Raw genomic sequence first — 21,279 nt, 5'->3', positions numbered from 1 at the left:
GTCCTCTTCACTCACTACTTTCCCTCCCATCTTAGTATCATCTGCAAACTTTGATATGTTACACTCGGTCCCCTCCTCCAAATCGTTAATATAGATTGTAAAGAGTTGGGGACCCAGCACTGACCCCTGCGGAACACCACTGGTTACTGATTGCCAGTCTGAGAATGAACCATTTATCCCAACTCTCTGCCTTCTGTTAGATAGCCAATCCTCTATCCATGCAAGAATATTACCCCCAATCCCGTGATTTTTTATCTTAAGCAATAATCTTTTGTGTGGCACCTTGTCAAATGCCTTTTGGAAGTCTAAATACACTACGTCCACTGGTTCACCTTTATCCACCCTATATGTTACTTCCTCACAGAACTCCAGCAAATTTGTCAAACATGACTTCCCCTTCATAAAACCATGCTGACTTTGTCTTATTAAATTATGATTATCCAAATGTCCTGTTACTGTCTCCTTAATAATGGACTCCAAAATTTTACCTATCACAGATGTTAGGCTAACCGGTCTATAGTTTCCAGCCTTCTGTCTACTGCCCTTTTTAAATAAGGGTGTTACATTAGCAGTTTTCCAGTCTGCCGGGACCTTTGCTGAGTCCAGGGAGTTTTGGAAGATTATTACCAATGCATCCACAATCCCTACCGCCACTTCCCTCAAGACCCTAGGATGTAAGCCATCAGGTCCAGGTGATTTATCCGCCTTGAGTCCCATTTATTTTACCGAGTACCACTTCCTTAGTGATTTTGATCGTGTTTATCTCCTTCCCCCCCCCCCCCCCCCCCCATAGCCCCCTGCTTGTCCAGTGTCCTCTACTGTAAAGACTGATACAAAATATTCATTCAGTGTTTTTGCCATCTCCATATTTCCCACCATTAATTTCCCGGTCTCATCCTCTAAGGGACCAACATTTACTTTAGCCACCCTTTTTCTTTTTATATAACTATAAAAACTCTTACTATCTGTTTTTTTATATTTTTTGCTAATTTACTTTCATAATCTATCTTCCCTTTCTTAATCAATCTTTTTGTTATTTTTTGCTGTCTTTTAAAGTTTTCCCAATCCTCTATCCTCCCACTAGATTTGGCTACCTTATATGCCCTTGTTTTTAGTCGAATACTATCCTTAATTTCTTTACTTAGCTACGGATGGCTGTCTTTTCTTCGACACCCTTTTTTTCTCAGTGGAATATACTTTTTTTGGAAGTTGTAAAATAACTCCTTAAATGTACACCACTGATCATGTATCGTCTTACCCTTTAATCTATTTTCCCAATCCACTTTACTCAATTCCGCTCTCATACCTTCATAGTCTCCTTTATTCAAGCTTAGCACGCTTGTTTGAGATACAACCTCCTCACCCTCTAATTGAATATGGAATTCAACCATGTTATGGTCACTCATTCCAAGGGGATCCTTTACTGGGACATTTTTAATTAATCCTGTCTCGTTACACAGGACCAGATCTAAGGTTGCTTGCCCCCTGGTTGGTTCAGTTACATACTGCTTAAGAAACCCATCCCTAATACACTCAATGAACTCATCCTCAAGGCAGCCCTGCCCAATTTGATTTGTCCAATTAATATAATAGTTAAAATCCCCCATAATTATAGATGTTCCCTTATTACAAGCCTCAACTATTTCCTGATTGATACTCCGTCCAACCGAGTTGCGACTGTTCGGAGGCCTATAGACTATGCCCACTAGTGTTTTTTTCCCCTTATTATTCCTTATCTCCACCCAAACTGTTTCATTATCCTGATCTTTTGACCCAATATCATTTCTCTGTATTAGTGATTCCTTCCTTTATTAACATAGCCACCCCATCTCCCCTTCCTTCCTGCCTGTCCTTCCTGATTGTTAAATAACCTGGTATGTTTAATTCCCAGGCATTGTCACCCTGCAGCCATGTTTCTGTAATGGCCACAAGATCATACCCATATGTAGTTATTTGCGCCATTAACTCGTCTATTTTGTTACGAATGCTACGTGCATTCAGATAGAGAACTTTCAAATGTGTTTTGTGACACTTAGTTCCTGCTTTTGCCCTTTTTATTACTTTACCTTTTACTCCATACCTTCTGCCCCTTCCTGACACGCTCTGGTTTTTAATTTCCCCACTGCTACCTAGGTTTATGACCTTCTCTTGTTATTTTTATTATTTGTTCTCTAGGAACCTTCCCCCCCCCCCCCCCCCCTAACCGCTACCAATTGCAAGGAACAGAAAGGGAACTGATGAAAACACTTAACACTTTTTCAAAACCTTTCCGGCCGCCACCTTTCCCTCTTACTAAGCTGAGAGACATAGGTTTAAATGTGAGGAGTTTTGATTATAAAGACATAAAAAATTCATAGTTCATAGGAAAATGATTCAACTTAACTATATAGTTGCCTTTGCTGTGTTTAAAATACCTGCAACATTTTTGTCTGAGGTCAGTTCCTCTGAAGTTTGGGGCTTCAAATCATGGGGGTTTCCCAGAGCTTTCATTAACTTAGCTGAATGGAAAGGCTCAAAGAAGAAGCAGACCAACTCCCAGCATAGACCAGCATCATTATATGGAAGTGGTCAATGCAGTACAAATCCTAGAATGTAGATAAAGAAAGCCTCCCTTCAGAATTTTTTTAAATGATTCATTCATGGGATGTGGGCGTCGCTGGCAAGGCCAATATTTATTGCCCATCCCTAATTGACCTTGAGAAGGTGGCGGTGAGCCGCCGCCTTGAACCACTGCAGTCGGTGTGTTGAAAGTACTCCCACAGTGAGTGGCTTGCTAGGGCATTTCAGAGGGCAGTTAAGAGTTAACCACATTGCTGTCTGGAGTCACATATAGGCCAGACCGGGTAAGGACGGCAGATTTCCTTCCCTAAAGGACATTAGTGAACCAGTGGGTTTTTACGACAATCCGATAGTTTCATGGTTACCATTACTGATACTAGCTTTTTATTCCAGATTTTATTTAGTTAAATCTAAGGAACACCACCATATTTTGGAGTTTGGGGCACGTAATATATTTTGGAGTTTGGGGCACGGAATCGACCACGAGTACATGTCCAATCACAAAGCATACCCGGCTTGCTGTTTGCAAGGTTCCCTCCCCTGCTAGTCCTACGATGGAAAAGGCCTGATAGCACTGAAACCAGGAAAGCCATTATAAGGACTACCAGCACAAACTTGAAGTTATCTGAATTGTTTCCTCCAAAACAGTGAAACATGAACTTTCGAGGTAACTTTAAAGGAAAAACAATGTATAAATAACTATAAAAAGACAGCAATGTCTTGGTGAATGGCGGGGGGGGGGTCGGCATTGTGGGGGGAAAGATCTATATACTGAGTCCTAGCACAAAAAACTCCCTATTATTGGCAGCCCAAGATCAATTCAAACTGTGTATTTTGTATTTTGAAAGTGGGGTGCCCACAACTGTAGGTAATATTCCACAGCACAGTGATGCATTGGAAATGGTTCAGGAAAGAGCAACAATGATTATGCTGTCTTTTTTCGATTATAAGAAAAATATAGCAGAAAAAATGAATGAAAGAAAACACAATTCAAATAGATAAAAAACTGCAAGATTGGATAATAAGTGGATTATGTAACTTAAAGTGCAACTCCATAATTAGAGGATTCTTGAGCCTCAAATCAAACGAGAGATTAGAAAGAATTTTGTTTCTTTCCACCACTAAGTATATCTCTGGAATTGGCTCTTGAGAATAGTTCATGCTCTTTCAAAGTTCCTTTTTAAAACAAAAAGAAATGAGTTTTATATCTTGAAGAATGAGACTGAAGGTTACAAATGATGAGATGACCTGAACAGCACAGGTGGTGAATTGTCTTTTTGAAGGAGCGGACAGATGGCTTTTTTTTTTTGTTCCATATTTAGTTCTCATGTTCTCAACATTAAAAGGTGCTCAGTCTTTGGTGCACCTGCCATCTTCCTTATCCAGTTTCATTAAGGTTTTTTTTTGCATTTGGCAGATGACCTTTGTATTCATATTGGCTTAAATAGAGGTTCATTCAAACACCTTTTTGGTACATTGGAGTGAATTTCCGCGTGATCGCTTTCATCGGGTGGGCGGAGCGAGCCCATCACCCACCCAATCAGTTGTGACGACAAAATAAAACTCCTGGAATGGAGCTCTGTTTAGATTTAACAAAAAAAAAACCTGCCACTCTGAAGATCCCTGAAAACCGTACATCATTTGTTGGTCAAGCTGTCTGGCAGTGCTACTGCTGTCAAGATGGTCACTCGATGTTGCTTAAGCAGTTCCCCAAATCTATGTGATGGCACAGCTGAGCTGGGGCACTTGCTGTGTGCCAAGTGATTGCTACATCAACCCGATGCATTGCTTGCAATCCCAGATATTTAATTGTTTCTGACCATTCATGTGAAGGGGAGTTCGTTCAGTAAAATGTATTCAACTGTCTGGGTTTAAGTGAGTTCCAGTTCATATGGGGTAATAGTTTTTAGTTTTGTAGGGAGGGGGAAGGACCTAAATATTGTAATATTCCATTGGTGTAGCGGCAGATGCAGCACACTGGCATCCTACTCTCATTCCTAGCAACCACGACACTTTCCATGTAGAATCTTTCAAAGAAAAAAAAGCACATTGGCCCAGAAATTCGGGTCTCCACGGGTGAGTACGCACGGAGTACTCACCCGTAGGCCCACTGGAAGTGCCGGTTTCCTGCATGCACTGCGCATGTGCAGGAAACCGGCACTTCCGTTCCCCTGAACGAAGAGGTTCAGAGGTCGAACGCGTGCGCGGGAGAGGCTACGCGTGCGCATCGAACTTAGGTTTTTTTTTACAGGTTTTCCTAGGAGGGTAAGTCTCCAGAAGTTAGACATGTAAAAAGCAGTCGCAAGGCCTGCTTGTTACAAGGTAAGTGGTGAATTAATTAAAATTAAAACATTTTTTCCACAGGTTTATTATTTTTAAATACTTTAAAGCAAGGTAAGTTTATTTTTAGCCCTGTTAGAAAATAAAATTATTTTTCCCAAAAATTTAAATTGTTTAAAATAGTTATTTCATGTAATTTATAGTTTATTTAAAAAATGTGATTTAAAAAAAAATTATTTGAAGATTTAGTGCTGTTTTGGGGCCGTAGTATTTATAACTTTTGACAGGTCTTCCTGTCAATCTTATGAATGGAGCATTCCCTGCTCCGATTGGCTCTCCATGGCCCACGTGATCCCAGGGGACGCATCGAACTAACTGCGCCCCTGGGATACGCAAGCACTGCGCGCCGGCAGTTGGAGGAGGCCCAGGATCGCAATTCCACGGGGGCCCACAGCTCAACGGCCGGCGCGTAAGGTAAGTGCAGATCGGGGGCTTGCACCCGCGAGAAGCCTCCGCCCCGAATTTCTGGGCCATTGCTAATACTAAGGGCACTGGAGTTACTTTAGTTTGGGAAGGAAAGGAATGAAGCAGAAGAATCTGTGTATAAATTCATTTCTGGACCTTTCTAACTTGCTCTTTGGAACTGTAGACTCTGTTGCCTTTACTTCTGAAGTTGAGGGGTTTTAAACTATTAAACTGTAAAGATAGCACTTAGTCATCTTTCTATTTTGCTTTAATCTTAGCTTGCCTTCACTCGAGATGGACTCTGTGGACTTTGGAATGAAATGGTCAAAGATGGCGAAATTGTTTATACTGGTCCTGAAGCGATGCAAAATCTCAATGACTCACTAACATCGAAAGGTAAGAATTTAAGTATGGTGTGAAATGAATATTCTTCATGTGACTGTCAGTCGTGTCAAGTTTCTTATCTTCGATTTTTCTTCTTCACTGACATGTTTAAGGGTTGTGTTTTAAAACGAAGTACATTTGCAGAAGTTTAAAAAAAGAAAGGCTACAGGCATTGGATAACATATGCGGGAAACTCTCTTTTTACCGACACCTAAATAACCGGAAAAATCTCTTAACCGGCAAAATTCAAGAGTAGGTTCAGGTAAGTTTTACTATATATTAGTGGCCGTGTAACCGGGGTTCCTGCACCTGTTGCCATGCAACAGGGACGCCTGGATCTGTGGCCGTGTACGGGGCTCTCTTAGCTTAGTAAGTATACCTCTCTGTAATCCAGACTTTTTGATCAACCGGCACCACGCCGGTCCCGTCGGTGCCGGATAAAAGAGAGTTTCCTGTATTAAAGCCAGTTGGGGAAATGTCACAATCAGTATTTCAAAGACCAATTCTTTTCATGTGGGCATGGCATGAGGTAACTGCAAACAATATACGCCTGAGAACAGGTAGATGATTTCGTGGTCGAGCCTACTGCCAAATCCCTGCACAGGAAGGTGCCAGAGACACCGTCCTCCTGTTTCCTGGGGTCAGAAAGGACTGTGACACACGGCGCTTGGTTGAAGCTGGAAGCTTAAAAATACAAGTAGGTCATGTCTTGTAGTTAGAAGTTGTCTGGAGAGACAGGAATGTCAAAAGCAAGTCGTCCCAAGAAAAGGGACAGTGTGTGGTTCATTTTTCCCCCTATTTTTTGAGAGGTGTGGAACTTGTTTTGACTGTTACGCTTTATGTTCACTTGCTGGTGGAATAAAACAACTTAATGATTTGTATCCAGGCTCATTCTCACCAAGGTCTGCCTTTGGAAAGATTGGAGAAGCACATGTAAGAGCAAGTGAGAAAGATACAATATCCAGTTCTGATCACTCGGATTATGCTATTGTATAGTTAGATATTGAGCAGTACTGGTACACTTCAGCTGCTCAGACTATTTACGGGTGTGACCAGCACTACTGTAACTGAGAGACTCCACGGACTCTAAACTTGTAGGCCACTTAACTGTGGGGCTATAACACCCAAAGCCAGTCCAATCTTTTGCTTTTCCACGTCATGCACCATTTTTGGGCTGAGGGAGTTAGTTGGCTGTTGATAATGAAGCCGCTTTTATTTTAATCAAATGACTGCTCCCGGTGTGTGAGTCTCAAGCAGCCAGCGGTAACATCCCTCTGATTACATTACCTGGTTTGCTAAGACCAGGGGTTGGGAAGAATTGTTTCTCTTATTTTTAAACTTGATCTTTCTAACTACTGCTAGTCTTTGAGGTTAAAAGCACTGATTCATTGTGTGCAGCCCATTGCTGTGACATTGTGACCCTCCATAGTGGTATGATACTAGCACAAAGAGGCACGTAGTCGACTCTTTTGTGTGCTTAAAAGACTGTCAGTGGTGAATGCGCAAGCATGGAATACTGGTCATCTTTTTACTTTGTACGTGTGCACAAATACTGAAGATTAAGTGCCACAATGTGGCTGCACTGTGTGGATGTAAACACGGAAGAGCAGCGTAATGAGGCTGCTCCATTCTGACCTAGCTTTAGAATATGGCATTGGGAGTTGTCAGGGTGGCCTGAGCTGACTGGTGCTGAGGCTTCTGCCCTTATCCCTGTGGAAAAACATCTGACAGCCACTTGTGGCCTCCCACGATGGCATTGCTGAAATTGGAAATTCGTCTTGTTGGTAATCATAAGTACCTTGGACCTCCAGTAAGCTGAGATGTCCCAATTGCAAAACAAACCCTGAGTCATGCACATACATGGTACTTATAATGCACTATTTTCTTGGCTTGCAAAGACAACATCCCACCAATCTTCCGCCGAATTTTAAAGTTGAGTGCACGGTTCTTTTAACGGGCTGCGCAGCCCATTCAAAGTTTTGCGCATGCGTGAAATTTCACATTGGAAAAGCCAGTCCTGGGCTGCGCGGGACTGGCAGCTTAGTGGGAACGTTGCATCCGACCCATAAGCCACCTCAATTCCATCATATATGGCAAATACAGTTCAGATTTAAAATAAAATAAGACAAACAGATCCTCCACCCTATCACAGACCCCTTTGTTCTTTTCTTGCCCCCCCTCCCCACCCAGATCTTTCCTGGCTCTGCACTTGTTTAAAAGCAATTCATTTCTAACCTCAGTTCTGATGAAAGGTCGTCGACCTGAAACATTAACTCTGTTTCTCTCTCCACAGTTGCTGCCTAACCTGCTGAGTGTTTCCCTGCATTTTCTGTTTGTATTTCATATTTCCAGCTTCTGCAGTATTTTGCTTTTGTGTCGGATTGTAAATCACCTGATTCAGAATAAACCATTCTTAGTGAATTTCTAATTATTTTTGTTGTCGTGAGAACCAAAGTAACTTGCGAGTGACAAAAATCCTACATCTTAAAAATACTTTTGGTTTCCAAGTTTTGTAATTGAAATCACAAGCTTTGTATCAATGATAATGCACAACCGTTAGACCAGCCTTGATGTGATTTGATATGATGTATTTTAATTTGGATGAGGTTACTATTAATAATTTTCAAATGGTACCTTTCTTGATGTTCACCCAACCAATTCTATGATAATCTTTGATTTGCAATGTTGTTTTGAAAGCCTGACAGAACATACGCAGTCAAATTTCAAGGCTTTGGATCATTTTTCTTTAACTTTAGGTGAAAAATTCCAGAGCAGGTATTTTTCTGAACACCCTCTTACAGATGGATTGTTACTTTAATGCTTCTGACAAATAGTGTAAACTGGGTATAAAAGAGTTTTCTATTACTTAGCAATGCTGCTGGTCTTAAATAGGATGCATTTCACCTTCATTATTATGATTGTTACTGTGATATCGGATACTAAGCTGCTGTGACAGATACTGGCCTAGAAATTTGGTTTTGGCGCAGCGACGGCTTTAGCGCCGGAAGTTAGTGCCGGAGCTAAGTCGCGCTGGGCGTGCCAAAAATTCACTAGTTCTGCGCCCAAACGGCTGCCGGCGCTGCTGAAAGCTGTTTGCGCCTGAAAACTGGCGCTACGCGCTGAATTGCGGCGCTATTCCGGCGCTGCGGCGCCCGCTGCGGTGCGGCAGGTTCGGGAAGTGCAGGCCTCCTCCTTCCCTTAAGGAGGAGCTGCCTGCACCCGGCCGCGGCCCGCGAAAATCATTGTAAAAATGAGCCCGGCACCTCGGACAAGTGCCGGGCTTGCATCTGTCCCGGGGGGGGGGGGGGGGGGGGGAGAGGAGGAGAGGAGAGAGAAGTCCGGGGAGGGAGCTGCGGCCAGGCGGCTGGTGGGAAAGCGGCCGGCCGCCGCGGGGCCTTTAATGCGCCGGCGCAAAGTCCAGTAAGGCACCTCTGCCAGAACGTTGCTTGCGGCTGCCACGGGCGAGGCGGCCGCAAGTCAATTTCGGAGTTCGGGCGGGTTACCATGGCAACCGGGACGCTGCGCACACCGATGACGTCATCGGTGCCGGCGCAGCGCTAACGGCCTAACGCCGATTTAGGGACCCACTCAATTTCCAAACTGGCCATAACTCCGGCGCTAGGCCCTCTAGCGCCTCAAAAGCGGCGCTAAGCCTACCGAATTTCTAGGCCACAATGTGTGTAGTTCCACTCGGGCGTGGGTAGGCGGGGCAACGGGTAGTAGTAGAATTTGCAATTTCATGAATTTCAATTGCAGGCGTCAAGGTGGTGCACAGAACTCCTTGAAATGTTTTTGCCCTAATGATGGAAGGGTTAGAAATAAAATGCTGGAATTACAGGCACCTGCTTTCAATATAGAATGTAAATGTAATTGGTATCTCTGAAACCTGGTTGGGTAATAATGATGGATTGGAAGTTCAGTTGAAAGGTTACACTGGATTTCATAAAGGTAGGCTGGGTCACAAAGAAGTGGCTGTAGCTTTAATTGCGAAGCAGGATATAACTAATTGAGTGGGAGGATATTGGTCAGCATAGTAATAACCGTGTTTCAGTAAAAAAAAATTATAATTTTAAATCAATGCTGCAGTACAATGAAATCTTGTACACCTATAGCTGGAAAAAGCTGGGGGGAGTCAAGGTTAAGGGAAGCCTACACCGTTAAATAGGGACATGAAAATAGAAATTTCCCGAACGAAAAGCATTTTACTATGTATAAAAAGTTCAGTTCTCAACAAAATAAGGACAAGTGTAAGAAGCAACTGAAGGGAACTAAAGCCAGGATTAGAAGATGGCATTAGAAAAAAAATGTACAATGGCCAATTGTACTAATGACGGCTGGGCTTTTCATTTCCAGTTATGTTAGAAGTCAGAGAATAATTAAGGGCTGCACTGTTCCTTTGCAGGATTTATCAGGGCAGGTTAAGTATGAAGATAAAGATATAGCAATTGAGCTAAGTAACTACAAAAATGGTTTTAGCTAAGGTTAGTTATGTGTAAAATTGTTAGGGCTGCAGGACTTGATGTAATTTACCCTAGAGTCCATGGGGAAGTGGAGAAGGTCATAATGAGTCAATGGCCTGTATATTCAATAGCTAATTAAGGTCCAGGTTGATTGCCAGGATTAAAGGGTGTGTCACTGCTCCCATTATTGGACCCTGCAACTTACAGGTTTATGAATTTGCCTTTGGAAGTAGGGAAGCAGTTGGAAAGTGTTATATTTTTTTTTATTCGTTCCGGGAGGTGGGCGTCGCTGGCAAGGCCAGCATTTATTGCCCATCCCTAATTGCCCTTGAAAAGGTGGTGGTGAGCCACCTTCTTGAACTGCTGCAGTCCATGTGAAGGTACTCCCACAGTGCTGTTAGGGAGGGAGTTCCAGGATTTTGACCCAGCGACAACGAAGGATCGGCAATATACTTCTAAGTCAGGATGGTGTGTGACTTGGAGGGGGACTTGGAGGGGAACTTGGAGGTGGTGGTGTTCCCATGCGCCTGCTGCCCTTGTCGCAGGTATGGGAGGTGCTGCCGAAGAAGCCTTGGCGAGTTGCTGCAGTGCATCTTGTAGATGAACGTATATGGAACGTGGCATATCATCATCTAGTGAGTTTTGGCAGTTACATAGAAACATAGAAGATAGGAGCAGGGTCGGCCATTCAATGCGATCATGGCTGATCATCCAAATTCAGTACCCTGTCCCTGCTTTCTCCCCATATCCCTTGATCCCTTTAGCCTTAAGAAATACATCCAACACCTTCTTGAGTATATTTAATGAATTGGCCTCTACTGCCTTCTGTGGTAGAGAATTCCACAGGTTCACCACTCTCTGGGTGAAGAAATTCCACCTCATTTCTGTCCTAAATGGCTTACCCCTTATTCTTAGACTGTGACCCCTGGTTCTGGACTCCCCGACCATCGGGAACATCCTTCCTGCATCTAGTCTGTCCAGTCCTGTCAGAATTTTATAAATTTCAATGAGATCCCCTCTCATTCTTCTAAACTGAAGCGAGGATAAGCCCAATCGACCCAATCTCTCCTCATACGTCATTCCTGCCATCCCAGGTATCAGCCTGGTGAATCTTTGCTGAACTCCCTTCATGGCAAGAACATCCTTCCTCAGATAAGACGACCAAAACTGCACACAATACTCTGTGGTCTCACCAAGGCCCTATACAACTGCAACAAGACATCCTTGTTCTTGTACTCAAACCCTCTTGCTACGAAGGCCAACATACCATTTGCCTTCTTAACTGCCTGCTGCACCTGCATGCTTACCTTCAGCGACTGGTGCACAAGGACACCCAGGTCTCGTTGCACTTCCCCTTCTTCCAATCTATTGCCATTCAGATAATCTGCCTTCCTGTTTTTGCCACCAAAGTGGATAACCTCGCATTTATCCACATTATATTGCATCTGCCATGCTTCTGCCCAATCACCCAACCTGTCCAAATCATCCTGGAGTTTCTCGGCATCCTCCTCACAGCACACACGCCCACCCAGCTTTGTGTCGTCTGCAAACTTGGAGATATTACATCTAATTCCCTTGTCTAGATCATTAATATATATTGTGAATAGCTGGGGTCCAAGGACCGATCCCTGCGGTACCCCACTAGTCACTGCCTGCCACTCGGAAAAAGACCCGTTTATTCCCGATACCCAACATGACTTTAGGAGACATGGGTCCTGCCTCACTAAACTGATTGGTTCTTGGAGGAAGTGACCAGAATAATGGATGAAGATGGCCTGGTTGATGTTGTATACTTCAACTTGCAAAAAACATTTGATAATGTAACATTAATAGCTATTAGAAAAAAATAGATCTCATGAGATTATAGTACACTTATTAGGTTGGATCGGTAGCTGGCTGAAATCATGGAAGCAAAGTATTGTTAATGGAAGTAGTTCTGATAGAAATCAAAATACAATTGGAGACCCACAGGGCTCTGTATTAGGATCACTGCTGATTATCAGTAATGATCTAGAGGGCTTAAATGAAATAAATCATAAATTCATGGACAATACAAAAATGTGAATGGGGATTAATCATCCCGCCTAATATCTCCTCCTGTGCCTAGCGTGATTTTAGTCTGATTATGTTTCTGTGAAGTGCTTTGGGATGTTTTTCCACGTTAAAGCAGCTATATAAATGTAAGTTGTTGAATAAATTACCTGCACAATCCCTCTACATTTTGTGTTTTAAGATTACAATTTTGAAGCGTGGAAAAAGTAAACACGTTTCTGATTAAATAGTTAACTAGCGGTGAAGGGATAATTACTAGTCTTACCCCGGATCAGGCGTATTCCTCAGACGTTCACTTTCAACTGAAGCTTGAGGTAGTTGAATCCTAAAGGCGCTTAATTGGGTCTAAAGGTCCAGACTATCTCTCCCTAAAGGAAAGGAACAACCTGAAGATGTTACTGTCCTCCAGATAGCACTTTTAATAAGTTTAGCTAGACTGTAACCTTCCGGATATTATGAGGGTCCGGAAAACTCCCTCAGAGTTCTGCAACTCCTCACCAAGGAGCGTACAGAGATTGAGTTTGCGAGTTTGATACAGAAGTATTATGCGAGACAATTCTAAAAAAAATATATAGGTTTATTAAAGAACAGACAGGTAATTACAGTAGGTGTTTCAGTCGCAACATTAACAGTTCCAAAAACAGAAAGCTTATAATTCTATTATCAGAGATCCTTATTCTCAAATCTTAACTTCTCTACAGTTTTACAGTTCTCGGTCTTATTCAGAATATCCACCAAAATCAAATACCTTTGATACCCGAGGTACAAAGAGGTGTAGACTTACAGGGCCTGCCTCTGAAGCTGAGAATCGCTTTGCCCCTTCACAGCGAATCTATCATCCCATTTGAAAGTTCAATTTTTATACCCTTTTCCAGTGGTATTTCCTTTGAAGTTTTCTGCTGATGTAAGCTAATTATCTCTCGTCATTTTTCTGCTGACCCCTACTATTCTCAGATCAGCTGGTAGCATTAAGAAGTATGTCTCTACCTCAGGTGTTCGAAGCTTATCATAAAAAACGGTGTAATCAGCAGGTGCATCTATTTGATGTCATTTTTACCAAGGTCTTCTGTTTGTGTCTTTTTACGACGTGTAAATTAAAACACCTCAACTAGGGTGATCTATGCAATTCTTATTTACCTCTGCTGGTTGCAACACAGAATCTTGTCTCCTGTGTTTTCTTTTGATGTCATTTTTACGAAGGCATATGTTAATTTTCTGTGTTTCTTTCCGAAGTGTAATTTAGGACACCTTAACAGGGTGTACCATTGTGTTCTTTCCAAGGCTGCAGACTTCAGGAGCCTCCAACCTCCTGTTTCAATAAGGTTATTGATTCAGTGTCAACAACTTATCTTATCTCAATAGCCTGTATGCTGTTAACAGCTTTAGATTGTTGAGGCTTCCAGATTTCCAGACCCAGTTTGTCATGTTTCAATAAGACTAGAATTCTTTCATAGAATGGAGTATTTTTCTGAATATGGCTTATTCCTTCACAGCGGCTCCTCCTCCTGTTCTAGTTAGAATTTGTATTTCATTATAATCCACAAAGTGATTGTGTTGTGTTCCACCATTGTATTTGGTGAAAGTACGGTTATATTCTGAGCCTTAATGTGTGACTTTCCCCCCCACCTCCCAGAGGATAATAATGAATGTCAGGCTGGCTCAAAGAAGGATGAGCAGAATGACAAAGAGAAAAAGGATGAAGAGGAGACCCCAGCATCCATTCATCGAGCCAAATCAATCATTGAGTCGTGGGTTTGGGGCAGGCAGCCAGGTAATATATATATACAGAAGCATGATGCCTCCTCCTGAGTTGTAATACATTCATAAGCGTACAAGTATTGCTCGTATCATTAAGTTTTAATGCTGTTGGTGTATGGTGTTGCTTTGTGTTTGTCATGTGTCTTTGTGGAAAATTTACTGCAATTACGGAATCCATCACTACAGAACTGTAGGTCACACGGCCTAGTTAACCAGTATTACTATGCTTAGTGTTAATTTTTTCTGAATTCAGTTGGAATTTCTTCTGAATTTAGAAAAGATTGTTACTGAATTTACTTCAATATTTACAGACCATTACTATGCTTGACCCCTTTTCAGTACTGAAAGACCGTAATTAAAAAAAAAAAATGTTCTCCTTCCTTTCCTTGACTATGGAACTGGTTCTACAAACTTGTGAATTGTTCTAGAATTGGCACACAGGGCAAGAATATTGCTTAATGTTAAAACCTATCCTGCTAAATCCTAGGTCCTGCTAGACCTTATAAAATGAGATTTCAGATTTTCCAGCCTCTGCAGTATTTTGCTTTTGTATTGCAAAACAAGATATCTGCGCACTCATTTATTGCCTATTGGTTGTGTTTTATGTTTTAGAACTGCTATTTAGAGGTAGCTTTGGGATGCCTAACTTACCTGTGATATGTGAAGTTCTAATCCAGAGACATCCAGGGCGGGGTGTGCTGTCCATGTTGTATCTGGACTAGAACTTTGTGATTTGACTAGGGAGGAAAGTGCTGTTGGGAGTGTAAACATTTCTGTATACTCTGTTGCCATCTCCACGGTTTCTGACTTCTGATTCAGGAAACTCATGTCTATGATGGGTCCATTGAAATCTAGCTATCTGGACCACCTCAATCTTTGATTGTTGATTAATTCTCATTGACATTGAGTTATGGATGACATAAAGACTACCATCAGTTTGCTGGTCATTCATCTTTTGATGTGCCACAATTCTCATTTTACTTTGTATGATCTTGACTAAAGATCCTTTTAGCCTCCACTTGCGTCTTAATTTTCTCCAGTCTCCACTCCATCTGCTTTTTTCATGATTTTAGTTATCTGCCATTTCATTTAGGTTCCTCCACTCTCTACCCCTCTTGCTTCTATTTTATCTTTGTACCACTCTTTCATTTGCCATCCTGAGCGTCTGCAGCAACTCTGATTTTCTTGGAATCATACAGCACTAAAGGAGGCCGTTCGGCACATTATACCTGTTTCAGCTCTTTTGAAAGAGCTATTCAATTAATCCCACTCCCCTGCTCTTTCTCCATAACCCTGTAAATTCAGATCACAACAGTTCACCGTGTGGAAAAAATTCTCCTCGTCTCCCCACTGGAATTTTTGCCAATTATCTTAAACGTCTTGAGGTTGTGAAAGGCTCTATATAAATGCTAGTTAGTTAGTTAGCTGACTCTATTAAAACCCCACATAATTTTGAACACCTGTATTAAATCTCCCCTTAACCTTCTTTGCGCTAAAGAGAACAACCCCATTCTGTTAAATCTCCTCTGCACCCTCTCCAAGGCCTGGATGTCCTCTCTAAAGTGTGGTGCTGAGAATTGGCCACAATACTCCAGCTGAGGTCTAACCAGCGATTTATAAAGGCTTACCATCACTCCCTTGCTTTTATACTCTATGCCTCTATAAAGCCGAGGATCCTGTATGCTTTTTTAACAGCTTCATCAACTTGTCCTGCCACCTTCAAAGATTTGTGTATATGAATTTTGAGGAGATATTTGAGGATTCAGGCTGTCCTCAGATTTTTTTCCCCCCACCTTTGTTCTTTTGGGTTTTTTGTTAGTCTCATCGGAGTTTACATTTCTGTAGAGTAAACTCCGATGAGACTAACAAAGTTTTTAGTTTTTGGCCATTATGCAAGCTGCCCATTTAGTGGCATTCTCTTCTCTTTTCCCCATACCTTTTTAAATTTTTCTTTTTCAAATATTTAACCACTTCCCTTTTTAAAAGCTGATATGGATTCTTTTTCCACCACTATAGGACATTTCATATCTGTCTTAAAAAAAATTTGTAACTTCTCCCTTCATCTTTTTAGTATTGATCTTAAATTTATGCCCATTTATCAACATTGACCAGTAGAAATTATTTTTCAGGATTTAGTTTATCAAAACCTCTAATGATTTTTAAGCACCTCTACTAGATATCTTAACCACCTTTGCTCTAAAGAGCCCCAATTGCTCTAATCCGTCCTCCTGTCTAACGCCTGATATTTTAGTGAATCTCCTCTGCACCCTCTCCATGGTCTTAATAGACTTCTCAAAATAAGACGCCCGGAGCTGGACATAGTATTATAACTGCCGGTTAACCAGTGTATAAGTTTAGCATTACCTCTTCCATTTTCACTCCAGTAGCTACTAGCTATAAAACCTAGCATCCCATATGCATTTTTGACAGCTTTAACAACATGTCCTCCTACTTTTATTGCATTTATACATAGCTTACTGTCCTTGGCTTGTTGTGGGGACAGTGTGGTGGTGGGGGAGCAGGGGGTGTACTTCTAAGTCTCGACCGTTGAAGATGCTCACGAGGGAAAAGCTGCTTTAACAGGGGCAAGAACTGCAATGTTGGTCGTTTCCTCTCCAGATTTTGTCCCTCGGCTAAGAATGATCAAAACTAACCGAACCGGGAAATCGACTCACATGACTGGCAGGCATGGGATGTGACGTTCTTATTTTGGTCAGATGCCACCTGTTCCACTGATTTTGGTACAGGGTTTCACTGGACTTCGGTGTGTTTCGAAAGGTCACTGCTTAGTCCATGAAAACATTGCGCTCCCCAGGATGCACAGTGCAGGGCTGATCAGGCCTGTGGAGCAGCTGCTTGTTGTGCAGCTGAACTCGAGTCACAAGACCAGCCTGGCTAACAGATCGGTTAAAAGATCATTGGCACGTGATGGGTGTCATCTTGGTGCTGCTGCCAAATTATTAGCTGTGTACAAACTTGCAGAGGACATTAAACTTGCAATACACTTTTTGCTATGTTCTGGTTAAAGGAAAACAAAAATGTTTTCTATACTGGTTAATGCAGCTACTGGTATTTTTTGGAGGCAACCCTTTGTTAATCTGATTCTTTCTTCATTACTGTTTTAACTTGTATTTTTAAATTCTTACTGATCAGAAGATGAAAGTTTATTTAAACTTTTTTTTACAATGAATTTAAATGTTGAATCCAGTTTAAAAAAAAAAAAAAAACAGTTTTGAAGTGTGCTCAAGAAACTAATTGTTCTGATCTAAAGCGAGAAAATTGATGTGTGTGAAGTGTGACATAAGTTGGTTCTTGGAAACTGCATTACAGGGAAGTTGGTTTTGCTTGGCTCAGATGTGACATTTTGCAAGTTGACAGCAGGATTAGTGAGCTGATCTGTGGCCCATTGTCATGCTAACCACCTGGAAGCTGAAGGAGTAATTAAGCACAAGTATAAAAAGATATTTTTGTAACCTATAGATAAAAGAAATAAGCAAGGGAGCTTGTAACACATAGCCATAAGTAAGACCACAGTAGTATTGTATAACGTTGGGAAAATAACTCCCATTTACAGAAAAAGTAGTTAGTCCCTACTGGTACAAAGTAATATATACTGAATGGAAAGGGGAGAATAAGTTAACATGATTGGTAAAGAAAAAAGACTTGCATTTATATAGCGCCTTTCATGACCACTGGGCATCCCAAAGCGCTTTACAACCAGTGAAATACGTTTTAGAGTGTAGTTACAGTTGTAATGTGGGAAATGCGGCAGACAATTTACGCACAGCAAGCTCCACAAACAGCAACAGTGATAATGACCAGATAATCTCTTTTTTTAGTGATGTTGATTGAGGGATAAATATTGGCCAGGATGCCGGGGAGAACTCTCCTGCTTTTCAAAATAGTGTCCTGGGATCTTTTACGTCCACCTGAGAGAGCAGATGGGGCCTCGGTTTAACGTCTCATCCGAAAGACGGCACCTCCGACAGTGCAGCACTCCCTCAGCACTGCACTGGAGTGTCAGCCTAGATTCTTTTTTTGTGCTCTATTGTCTGGCGTGGGATTTGAACCCACAATCTTCTGACTCCGGCGAGGGTGCTACCCACTGAGCCACACTGACATAAATGACACCCAAAAGAGATTCTACCTGACGGACCTTGACTTTTTTTTGAAGAAGTTAACATCCCAAGTAAACCTGGGAAGGCCCTTTGATTTAGTGCAGCTTGACTTCCCAAAGCCTGCAATAAATTCCTGCATGTAAGTCTGCTACACAAGCTTAAGGCAGTGCATATCATAGGTAAAACCTGAAAGTGGATAAAGAATTGGTGATAAAGGAAGCATCACATCGAGGAATGATGCAAGGTTGGGGAAATGTACGAATTGGAGAGTCCCAGGGATCAGTGCTGGGGCCTCTTAAGTGCATCCCCCATATTTTTCTTTGAATGTGCAACAGTAATGAATGGTGATGAACAGGCTAAGGGAGATGCTGAAGGAAATCTGGCAGTGGTCGTAGATCTAACCAGGGGGTCACAGACTAAAGATATTTAGGACTGAGATGAGGAGGAATTTCTTCACCCAGAGAGTGGTGAACCTGTGGAATTCTCTACCACAAAAGGCAGTTGAGGCCAATTCATTAAATATATTCAAGAAGGAGTTAGATATATTTCTCAAGGCTAAAGGGATCAAGGGATTTGGGGAGACAGCAGGGACAGGGTACTGAGTTTGGATGATCAGCCATGATCTCATTAAATGGCAGAGCAGGCTCGAGGGGCCGAATAGCCTACTCCTGCTCCTATCTTCTATGCTTCTGTTTCTAACACTTACCTTGTCCAGTCATTGTAGAGCAGCAGTCAACAAACCCAGCAGAATTCTGTGCTACATTGCCAAATCAGTAGATTATAAATATGAATGAGGATTGAGTTATGATGCATACATGCCAGCCTGGTACATGAAAGCCTGAAAGGGGAATTACAAACATTGAAGGCACAAAATTGGTGGTGCAATTCTAGGGAGTTTGGGAGCATGCTTTCCTGGAAAATGTTGAATTTTTACATTAAAATGATGCAATTTATCAGTTTTATATTTCACAATTGAGATATTTAATGTTAAAGAGAAAAAGAAAATGATATTTCAATTTTCAACAGACCATCACTACCCTAAAAGTTCTCAACAGTTACACTCCCACATTCAAACCCCACACCCCCATCCCGACCAACTTCACAGAGGCACTCTCGCCCCTCTAGGTTCATATTCCCTGGATGCCATCCAACCCCTCACCCTTTTACGGAGACACTTGTCCCCAAACCTGCAAGTTGATACTGGCCCTCTTCTTCCTTTCTCCTCATAATTCAACTTGGCACATTTTTCTACCCATTGTTCAAGTTGGAACTCTTCCTTCCAACCTTCTCATCCCTGCCCCTCCTCAAAACACTGCTCCCAGCTTCTCGCACTCTCTCTCGCTCTTTTCCCCCCCCCCCCCCTTTCACTCTATATCTCTCTCCTACAATTTTCTATCCCTCTGGTTTTCTGTATTTCTCTTCTCAATTCCCTCTTATTTTTCTCATTCCTCTGTTTCGCGTTGTCCATTTGTGGGTTACTGATTCATTCTCCACACATTGTGATGCTGAAATTCAAATAAGACAGTTTTAGTATGTTAATCTTATACAACTAAAATAAATACTTTAAGTAAGAATATATATCTGTTTGCTGCCTATTTTTGCTTTTATTTATCTAATATAACCTATTCTACATTTTATACGTGTGTGTGTGTGTGTGTGTGTGTATACTACATCAAGTGAAGCATTTTTTTAATCAGCTGGGTTGCTGTGGTCTGGCCTGGGAGAGAACAGGGAGGCTGCTATCGAGTGGAGGGGGAACGGGCATGGCGTGTGTGGGCATTGGTTCCTGATTAGTATGTGGTTACTGGGAACACTTGGCAGTAAGGACATGATAAGCACATTTGTGTATGTGTATATCTCAACGCATGGTTTGTATTTAGTGAGATAAGGAAATGTCAGAATATTCTAATTATGGGTTTGCATGCAGATACAGGAAATTTGTCTGATTTTTAATGTTAAAATGCAAGACACCTACTTGGAAGATGAATTGTTTTCAATCATTTTGCAAAACAGAATCTTTTTTTCCCCCCTTTTTGAATGAATGTTTTCTTTGACCCTGAAAAAGGATATAATGTGCTACTTCAGAGCCATATAGATGTGTCTGTGGGCTGTCTGCTGCTCAAATGTGCTTGAAGTGATCTGTCAATTATTGGGATGATGCAGATTGAATGTACCACTTGAGATTTCTGAAATGGGGGGAGTGAATGAGAGAAAAAAGTGAAGTATTTTTCTGTCTTGGTTTGTAGTAGGTGTCCTTCTGTTGGATGCACACGAGACAGAGGGGGTTTTGGAATAATCTGTGGTCTCACTCTCCTATATGAATGAAGTTGCATTGAGTCATGAAGCTTTCTTGAGGGAGGGATGTACTCGAATAAGCTCTGGTGAAAATACTGTGCATTAACGTCTCATATTCTACAGGCTATACTAATCTCCTTTTGATATTTACAATGGAGAGCATTTTTTTTTATTCCTTGAAAGTAATAACTATTATTGAATTTTAATTGTAGATGTGAGCGAATTGAAAGAGTGTCTACATGTACTTGTGAAGGAGCAGCAGACAGTTGCTGCACAAGCTGCGACCACGACCCTCTCTGGGATAAGAGTGAAGCAGAGATTGGCAGTCCTTGAACGATACTTCATCGCATTGAGTAGAAGTGTGCTCCTGGAACATACAAATGTTAAATGGAAGAGCATTAGTGTTGCTATGCCTGTTGCTGACAAGAAAAGGTATATTTCAAGACTAATATTGTTCCTCCTTTGTCGATAAGATTGAGGCCATCCGTTCAGCTGCCTCTGCTGCTATTCCCCTTCCCCTTGCCTGCCCTAGCCCTGAACTCACGTCATTCTCTAGTTTCTCTCCTCTCTCCCCTTGCGCCATCTCCAAATTCACCTTGTCCATGAGACCCACCTCTGCTCTCTTAACCGCATTCCCGCTAAATTGTTGACCATCCAACTTCCCTTCCTGACCCCCATGCTAGTTGACATTGTACATGATTCCCTCTCCTCCAGTACTGCCCCCTCCCTTTCAAAAGTGCAGTCATCACCTCCCTCCTCAAAAAAGATTCTCGATCTTTATGCCCTTTCAAACTACTGCACCATCTCCAACCCCTCTTTCCTCTCAAGTCCTTGAATATGTTGCCTCTAATATGTGCCCATCTTCCTGCAACTCCATCTTTGAATCTCTCCAATCAGGTTTCCAGCCC

At 41.9% G+C, this 21,279-nt stretch overlaps 1 protein-coding gene and 1 long non-coding RNA gene across 6 annotated transcripts in view; one reads left to right on the top strand and one right to left on the bottom strand.

The window, feature by feature from the left end:
• The window catches only part of LOC147112054 (uncharacterized), a 53,864-nt gene extending 37,039 nt beyond the window's left edge, over window positions 1-16,825 (bottom strand). Inside the window, exons 1-2 of the long non-coding RNA XR_015079806.1 lie at window positions 16,634-16,825; window positions 12,466-12,568 (exon numbers count right to left, since the gene is read on the bottom strand). This is a non-coding gene — a long non-coding RNA (uncharacterized LOC147112054). The remainder of the gene's footprint in view (window positions 1-12,465; window positions 12,569-16,633) is intronic.
• Window positions 1-21,279, top strand: part of herc2 (HECT and RLD domain containing E3 ubiquitin protein ligase 2) — a 233,973-nt gene that overhangs the window by 27,248 nt on the left and 185,446 nt on the right. For all 5 annotated transcript variants that reach the window (XM_085999555.1, XM_085999557.1, XM_085999558.1 and 2 more), the window contains exons 3-5: window positions 5,583-5,700; window positions 13,834-13,971; window positions 20,584-20,803. In XM_085999555.1, the coding sequence (XP_085855681.1) occupies window positions 5,583-5,700; window positions 13,834-13,971; window positions 20,584-20,803 (476 nt within the window). The remainder of the gene's footprint in view (window positions 1-5,582; window positions 5,701-13,833; window positions 13,972-20,583; window positions 20,804-21,279) is intronic.

Source organism: Somniosus microcephalus, chromosome 10 (genome assembly GCF_052327205.1).
Source record: "Somniosus microcephalus isolate GS21.2 chromosome 10, FLI_Smic_1.0, whole genome shotgun sequence".
NCBI lineage: Eukaryota > Metazoa > Chordata > Chondrichthyes > Squaliformes > Somniosidae > Somniosus > Somniosus microcephalus.
This window is presented reverse-complemented; position numbering and strand designations above follow the sequence as displayed.